This window comes from Ruditapes philippinarum, unplaced genomic scaffold (genome assembly GCF_026571515.1).
Source record: "Ruditapes philippinarum isolate M1 unplaced genomic scaffold, ASM2657151v2 ctg6672_1_1_1_1, whole genome shotgun sequence".
Taxonomy (NCBI): Eukaryota; Metazoa; Mollusca; class Bivalvia; order Venerida; family Veneridae; genus Ruditapes; species Ruditapes philippinarum.
The window spans coordinates 40,914-50,053 of record NW_026861454.1 but is presented as its reverse complement, the minus strand read 5'-3'; the positions used below and the strand labels follow the sequence as shown (position 1 = coordinate 50,053).

Here is a 9,140-nt window from a genome sequence, read left to right as displayed (position 1 = left end):
TTTATTTTATTTTTGTGAAAAAAGAAAGTTATCAAATCTATAGATAATGGTTAATTGCTGCAATATTCTTCAAATGTTAACATAGTACTTATCATAAAAAAGCACCAAAGACTTAAAGTAAAAATTTAAATTGAGCTAAACAGACTCAGTAACTCTTTACCCTAAATATCCTTACTACTAATTGTATTTACTAGTAAAAGAGCAAATAATCACTAATTAATTGCTTCTATTCTAAATAATCCTATTTCAAGTGATATTGTTAGCACCATAAAAAGTTGTTATTTACTTTGGTATAAATTGAACAGAGGTGTGAAGGTGTGAGAGGCAACAAAAGACTGTTGTGTTTTAAATGAAAGATGATTGCATTGTATTACAGTTGACTGGTTTCTAAACAATAAGATATGACATTAATGAATCCCGGACAATCCCCCTCCCGGACGATTCCCCTTACATATTATTTTCACAACCCGGACATTTCCCCTCTCGTTATTTTAATAGGGCGGACTTTTCCCCTCCCGTTAATTTTACAGGGCGGACAATTCCCCTCACCGTTATTTTAGCAGAGCGGACAATTCCCTCCCGTTTTTCACAGAGCGGAACGTGACATTATACATCCCTTAATCATAGCCGCCTATGCGATTAAAAAATCTAAAAATTCTAATTAAAGATGACAGTCTTTACTCTTAACAAAAACTGTTAAAGATCGGAACTTTTAACAATCATTATTACACAAAGGTGACATTATACCGCCTTTAATCATTGCCGCCGCTGCTTAAGATAAACAAACTGTCAATAAAAAATCTTTAATCAATTGCCGCCCTTAATTAAAATGTGTCCTTAATTGCAAAACCAATTATTGACAATTTATTAATTATCGTTAAGCAGATCACAATAATTGTTTTTGTAATTAGTGTACAAAAAGTATTTACTATTTTATAATTAGTCTCTATTTATTATTAAAGATGACAGTTTTTACTCTTAAAAACAAAACTGTTAAACTGAAAACATTTATAATATTGTTCAAATCTTTCTTCAAATCACTTCCAAAATGGAAATTATTACAACAAGAAACGGTACCAAAAAACTTTGTTTCATGATGGAATACGTTTATACCAAGAAGAGAACAACAAAATCTTACTATACGATGGGGAGTGTTCCAGAGGTACGCCCAAAAATGCAAGGGTGCTGCGGTGACAGACTTGAACGTAAGTTTTCATGAATAAATAATTAAGTAATAATTAAGTAAAACAGAAAATAATTAGAACTAATTTTAAATATTCCTACATTTACGAGCCATGTACAAATTAATACGTATTTTAAAAAAACAAATAGTATCTTTTAGAAGTATTAAATAAAACCACAACATAATTTGTTAATACTTGTCGTGTATATTTTTGTATTATATAAATAATTTAAAGTTGTTATAAATTTATTCCTTTTGTAGATGACGAGTGTTCATTCAGTAACTTCTCACACACATGACGCAGATAAATTCGCAGTAGAAGCCATAAAAATTAGAACAGAAATCATGAATGCAGCTGATGCTAATAGAGGAAAACCTGGTCAGATTCTTGCTGATAAACTGCTCCACTATCCAGTGCAGGTAATTATAACACTGTTTTTTTTACGGAAAGAATAAAGTTAGCACAATATTTATTTAAAATAAATATTAAATAGAAAATAAACTATAAAGAGAATAAGTATTATAAAGAAAAAGAAATAAAATGACAATAAAAAATAAAATTCTTTTCTCCCTATATCTCTATATGTCTGGTGTACGTGAATAGCACATATTGTTGCATTATAATAACAGAATTGCACCTTAGTAAAAAAGAAATACATGTGAGGAGTAAAGGTCGATGTTATATTGAATGTAAGTTTAATCCTTAATGTATGTTAGCTTTATTTATTTCTTTTTTTAGGTGCGCGCAGCAACAGGACAACATGAATCTCTGAAAAGATCGATTAGACGTGTAAAAAGAGGACAAGCACCAAAAGAACCAACATCAATTAACGACATTCCACATCCACTACCGAATGATTACACCACTACAAATGCAGGAAATGATGAACCATTCCTGATACACGACAATGCGTCCGACACAAGCCGCCTCCTTATATTTTCAAGTGAAACCGGATTAGAACTTTTAGGAAACGCTCATACTTGGTACATGGATGGAACTCATTCCACAGCACCACAGCAGTTTGGACAATTATTCTGTATAAGAGTTCCATTAAGTGATTCACATGTTTCGGTGGTGTACGCTCTATTACCTGGTAAACAACAGTCACACTATGAAGAATGTTTTACAGCAATTTTAGACGTTTGCTTACAGAAAGACATCCGGCCCAACCCAGCAACAATCGTCGCAGACTATGAGATCGCCATACACAACGCGGTGAGATCAGTCATTGGCTCAAGTATCCATATACAGGTATGTATGCTTACAAAATATATCAAATGCATCCCAGATAATACAAGTATGCACTGTTTCTTATCAAAACAGCAAAAATAAATATGTCTGTATGTTTAAGTATAAACACCTTATTTCAAATAGTCACAATGCTATCACTAGTTATATTATTTATTAAATACGTAGTAACGTTTAATCTTTATTTTTGTGTTAAAAAGTGTCCGATTATTGTTAGTTTCTTATCAAAACAGCAAAAATAAATATGTCTGTATGTTTAAGTATAAACACCTTATTTCAAATAGTCACAATGCTATCACTAGTTATATTATTTATTAAATACGTAGTAACGTTTAATCTTTATTTTTGTGTTAAAAAGTGTCCGATTATTGTTAGTTTCTTATCAAAACAGCAAAAATAAATATGTCTATATGTTTAAGTATAAACACCTTATTTCAAATAGTCACAATGCTATCACTAGTTATATTATTTATTAAATACGTAGTAACGTTTAATCTTTATTTTTGTGTTAAAAAGTGTCCGATTATTGTTAGTTTCTTATCAAAACAGCAAAAATAAATATGTCTGTATGTTTAAGTATAAACACCTTAAATTTCAAATAGTCACAATGCTATCACTAGTTATATTATTTATTAAATACGTAGTAACGTTTAATCTTTATTTTTGTGTTTAAAAAAGTGTCCGATTATTGTTAGATTTGACTAACTTCTTTATTTTTATTTCAGGGTTGTTTTTATCATCTAACACAAGCTACATGGCGTCATATTCAAAGCGAAGGGTTTACAGTCGTTATACAGAGAAGACAAGGATATCAGACACTTCTGTGGTCAATTAGACGGCCTTGCCTTCCTTCCAGCGAGCAAGGTGACTGAAGGAATGTCGCTTCTTCGAGATTCAGCCCCAGATGTCTTGTCAGGTTTAGTAGACTATTTCGACTCAACGTACGTTTCTGGTCATACAGATCAGTGCTATGTAATGGACGAATTCGACTACGAAAGACATCACCAAGATTCGATCCCCAAGTATGGAATGTTCATGAAACAACACTTAATGACGGTGACCGCACCAAACAACGTTTGTGAGAGTTGGAAACAATGGTTTTAGACATCTTGTAGGACACAGTAATCCATCATTGTGGACAGTTATAAATTGCCTCCAGAAAGACAATTCATTAGTAGAGACAGAGGTGTATAGAGACAGTGTAGGAGAAAATGTGACGAAACGTAGGAGAAAAGAAACAGTCTCTCATCAGAGAAAACTCAAGAAACTGTGCGAGGAAATTCAGTCAGGATCGAAATCAACCCAGGAATTCCTACATGCCATAGGGAAATGTGTAAGACTTGTGAAATGAAGTAGAACTCCTACAAATGTGTTATAAAATCAAAATGATCATTGATATTTTGTGTTAGGACATGACTTCATGTACTGATTCAATATGGTGAATGTGATTTTCTAATCATAATGACGATGATGACAGTTAAATTTCCTATTACATGTGCATAATATATTCTTTGCAAGAATCTATAGATTAATCGTTTTGTTCTCATCAATTGTTCTTTTATTGTTTTGCCGCTGCAAAAATGTATTGACAAAATAAAGATTATTTTAAAAAATGCGTTTTGTTTTGTTTATATTCATGTATGAAAATTGGGGATATACCATTCGCTCGTCCGCACGAGATAAGCAAAATGTATTTAAAGCCGATTAAAACTTGTAGGAGGGGAATTGTCCGGGTTGTTAAAAGAACGGGAGGGGAATTGTCCGGGTTGATAAAAAAACGGGAGGGGAATTGTCCGCCGTAAAAAAATAACGGGAGGGGAAATGTCCGGGTTGTGAAAAAACATTCAAATTTACTGGGAGGGGAATCGTCCGGGAGGGGGATTGTCCGGATTCCGACATTAATATATGTTGTAAATATTGTTTGTAAAAAGTATGTTAAAACTATAAAGTTGTAAAAATTTTATGTTAACTTTAAAGTAAAATATGATTTTATGTCTTTGCTGAATAATATTTGCAATTATTTGTTTGACACTGTGTATTTATTCAAACTTTGATGAATATAAAAGTAATGGTACTGGTACTAAATTACTTCACCAAAAAAAGTACTGGTACTGCAGTACCGAGCTAACATCTAGTACTGGTACTGGTAATGGTACTGCATAATTTACCAAGTACTGGTACTGGTACTTAAGTACTACACCCTTAGTACTGATGCAGCTCTGCTAGCAGTCACATATTTTTTTAAATTATAGTATTTTATATTAATTTTAATTGGAAATTATCTCATTTTAGACTAAACATGGATAAATAAGAGGACGATACAGAGTTATTTGGTAAAAATTTAACTCTTTAGTATTTTTGAGCCTAAAATATAACTACATTAAATTCTTATTGTCAGATCATCACAATAATAAGATGAATAGTGTCTGTCGGTATTTATAAGACATGTTGAGGAGTCTTCTGACCAACTCACTGAATAAAAATGGTGTGAATGGGGGTTTATTATATATACTTATAATACTGCACGTTTGTAACATCGCTTTTCATTGGATAACAGTGACGTTTATATAGATATATATACACGGCTGCTGTCGATATCTTACTTTTTCTCCACAAAATGATGCTTGCTGTATTATAAATAAATGATGCTTGCTGTATTATAAATTCGTTATAAAGATTGTTGACAGGTTATATGCACGTATATAAACGGCTGTTTGCAATATAACCCTCGCCTAACGGCTCGGGTTATATTACAAATAGCCGTTTATATAGGGCCATATAACCTGTCAACGATCTTTATAACTAATAATATATAACTAACATACACATAAGACATGAGGTCGATAATATTGATCAGACACATAAAAGATTATGCACGAGTGTCATTTTCTACAAAACGGCATAATAGCACTGTCTATAAAACAATTTTAGGCGCCTTATATAAGCTATGAGCAAGTCGACTTAGAATTGAGATAATTGAGATACCGTTTCTGTGCTACAATTTGTTGTACAGTACAGCTGACCACTGTCTTTAAATGAATAAATCACAGCTGGTAGAATACATGTCAGCATTTGTGGAAGAAACATCAGCACCCAATTGTATAAACGTTGGTTAACTTTAACCACTGGGTTAAATCCATGGTTAGGTTAACTTTTGGGTTAAACTTTGGTTAACCGATTGTATAAAATTTTGGTTAAATTTAACCAGCGTAAATTTCTGGTTAAATTAACCCACGTATAGGAGGTGGGTTAAATTTTAACCAAATATTAACCAGAAATAAAATGGCTGCCGTTTGTACGCTTCGTCTCAACTTTTGTTCATTTTTGCTTCGAAATAGACTATTATCGGTTGTATATGATGGCAACGATATTTCTTTATGTTGCGTAGTGACGGGAAACGGAAACAAACTTTTCCAGAGCCGGAAATAAACAGTTTTTAAAAAATCAGCTGTCAGTGTCGATAATTCGGATAAGTCATGATACAAAATGTCATTTTAAACCGATTGAATGAAGATCATGCTTAGCTTAATACTGAGGATAAACTTGAAGGACAATTATAGATAAAATTACGAAGTCATTCTGGACCAGTACGCAGCGGGAGCTCCCTGGAAAGACAAACATGAGGCTGTATACTTTGTGATTGATCATTGAATTTTATTTCGATCAACACATATGTGTGCGTTTTCGTGTAATTGTCAATAACAAACATGACTTATTACAGATTTACAGACCGCTTGATATATCACCTTAGAGAATTCTCTTGCTGAACTTATCATGATGAAGAAGGTATGATAATGCATTTAACTTTTTTGTGCCACTGTCAGTTAAACATTTTGCATGACTTTTTGTTTTTTGTTGTGTTTTGTGTATAAAACCATTATCTGATTTGAAAATTGGCAAAACAAAGGAACGAAGTCATATAAAAGAATATATTTTGTTCATTCCATATTTCATGCACTGTTCTGCTTTTTAACAATTATTATTCCTAAACCAAAAAGTCAAGATTTCTCAGGCCTTGATATCTTGTTGTCATGTCACTAGCAAAACCAGCCAAATGGCAGGTTGTTACACAGTGTGTGGCACCATGACACATTGTCGCTTGGCTCAAATTGAAAAATTAGCTTATTGAGGCTTAAATCTGCTTTGTTGCTGGCGACAACGACTCAATTAAGCCATGCGATAACACAGTAAGGAGTCATTCCCTCGTTATAAGCCAAGAGACATTGGGACAACGTGCCACAGTCTGGCATGTTTTGTAGCCCAGGAAAAAAAGGCGATAAACAACAACGTGACATGCAAAAGTGTAACATATCAGCCACCATACTACAAAGAAGTCAAAATATGCAAAAAGTCCTTAAGCTACAGTCTCACTTACTCGTGGCAGAGCCCAGGACCATCCCGGTAAGTTACCAGGATGGTCCGGGGTGAAATTATTATTGCGGTTACACTTACAGAGCAGAGCTAAGGATAAAGCCGGCAAAGCTATTCTTCCCGGATCATCCCGAACCACCCGAGTGATATTAAATATTTTATTCCATCCAGGATGTTGCCAGCAGAGTTACGGTTGTACCCAAGTTGTCTACCAGGGCTCTGCCGGGATGTAAGTGAGACTGTAGCTTTACTGCGTTAGTCATACAGTAGAAATATAGTGAAATATGGTGATGATACTGAAAAATCTATCATCAGTTGTTCACAACTGTCATAAAAAATATTACTAAAAACTTGAATTTTACTTTTCTTAAAATCCTGTACATTTTGCTAAGCTTGTGTTCCTTAAAATATTTTTAGCTCATCTTGTGTAAAATTAGTCAAAAAGTTTTTAATGTGTATTAAATAGTTTCCAGATACATTGATAATTATTTTAGCTCTATCAAGCAGATTCCAAAATGAAAATACTGTAAAACATATAATCATGCTTATTTTTCCCAATATTTAAAAAAATTCCTAATCAAACTGAAATTTGGATTATCCAATGCAATAAAGTTAGTTATTGATTAAGTTCATTCCGGTATTGTTACAGACATGATTGTGTGTCACAGTGTGTTGTTGTTTTTTTTGGTAGAGTATCAATAATTTTTTTTCAATAATTTAGGAAGATTTTCCTTTTGAAAAACTTGCTTTTTTCCTAATTTTATCAGCAAAATTTCCAAAATGATGACTTAGGCAATTTGTCTTCTCATCAAAGGTGAAAAGGGCTTGTTTATTTCTAGTAGCAGGAAAAGAAACAATGTCATCTTCTGATGAAAATCAAACTGTTTTTATTTAGTTTTTAAAGCTTCATGATCATGAATTAACACACAAAGTCATATATTTAATAATTATAAAAATATTTTTATCAACCTTTTAACTTTCAACTTTTAAAATATCCCAAAATAGCCTCAATGTTTTCCAAAATATATAGGTCTTTTCTCAAATTAACTAAATTTAGTCTCATATATTTTATAACCACACTTACACATTCTTCAGAATTAAACTGAAAAAACAGGATATTTGTTCTCACTTATAAAGTATTGAAAATATTTTTGCGGATAGGAAGCTGCTCTAGGTCTGAGTTAATGTGACACAATATAGTACTGAATGGGAAAAAGGCAATTCTTAACATTATATATTTATATTCTATATGTACTCAATCAGAAATACATTTTGATTTTACCAATTACATGTACTTTTGTCCATTTCTTGTATTATTATTATTATTGAATTAAACTGCTTTGTCTCTAAAATACTTCTTCTTTTTACACAATGTAAACTATGAAAGTAAATATATTTATGATTGAACTCAGATAATTGAAAGCATTATTTAAGCATATTTAGCATTATACCTTGGAAATTGCCATGTGGAGATATTCAATATCTCATCCCCATTGTTACTCTTGATATTTCTTAGATGGGGAGGGAGGGGGTTAATAAATAAGCAATAAATAAAGGGAGGGAGAGAGAGATTTAGACCATTATTCCATTGTTCATTGAAGGTGTATTTTATTTATTAAATAATTTATTCAGACTTTCAATGTAGATGAAAATATTTTACAAAATAATAATATCTTAACAATATATAGAACTCTAGAAAACATATTTGGACACTTTTTCATTTTTAACCAGTTATAGACTATGCACTTATTAAACTACATATAACTTATTGTTTATGGTAACAGTCATACACTATTCATTACATTATGTATATATATTGAGACCCTGGTTTACCTACTTCAATGACATATAGCCTATTGCTAAAGGTACTGGACTAGTATAATGTTGGCCAGTGACAGGTTCCAATCATTCATTAAGTGTTAAGTATTTTATTTACAAGATCCATGTATAAGTAATAATTATAAATATATAAGATCTAAGAATTCCTAAACAACATCAATAAAAATAATTCAAAATTGAAGTAGAGGTAAATTAAAAATCACTTTTGATTGTTCATAAATTAATTAATTATGGTAAATTCAAGATGACATTTTTTTTATAATTATTTTTCATTTAGTTTCTCCTCTGTTTAGTAAATTTACTGCTGGGAACCAAGTCAATTTTGCATTTGAGTGTGTGTGACTAGTGAGAATTAAAGTTAAAACATGTTGAATGTTTAAAATAAAGGATGTCAGCCATACAGTCACAAGAAAGCAAAATGATTTTGTTTTCATTTTGTGTGTTTTTCATATATTTTGTTTGTTTGTTTTGTTGTTGTTTTGTTTTTTATTTTTATTT

General features: G+C 31.7%; 2 protein-coding genes across 2 annotated transcripts; both read left to right on the top strand.

Annotated features, from left to right (window-relative positions):
- Nucleotides 1-1,340: 1,340 nt before the first annotated feature.
- Nucleotides 1,341-2,151, top strand: LOC132715654 (uncharacterized). Its single transcript, XM_060698690.1, has 3 exons — nt 1,341-1,603; nt 1,923-2,057; nt 2,143-2,151. Exons 1-3 carry the CDS (start codon nt 1,445-1,447, stop codon nt 2,149-2,151), a joined length of 303 nt encoding a protein of 100 aa, XP_060554673.1. The 5' UTR covers nt 1,341-1,444.
- LOC132715655 (uncharacterized) lies at nt 2,078-3,463 on the top strand. The gene is made up of 2 exons (XM_060698691.1): nt 2,078-2,435; nt 3,158-3,463. The coding sequence occupies exons 1-2, from the start codon at nt 2,172-2,174 to the stop codon at nt 3,302-3,304; spliced, it is 411 nt and encodes a 136-aa protein (XP_060554674.1). The 5' UTR covers nt 2,078-2,171; the 3' UTR covers nt 3,305-3,463.
- Nucleotides 3,464-9,140: the final 5,677 nt, after the last annotated feature.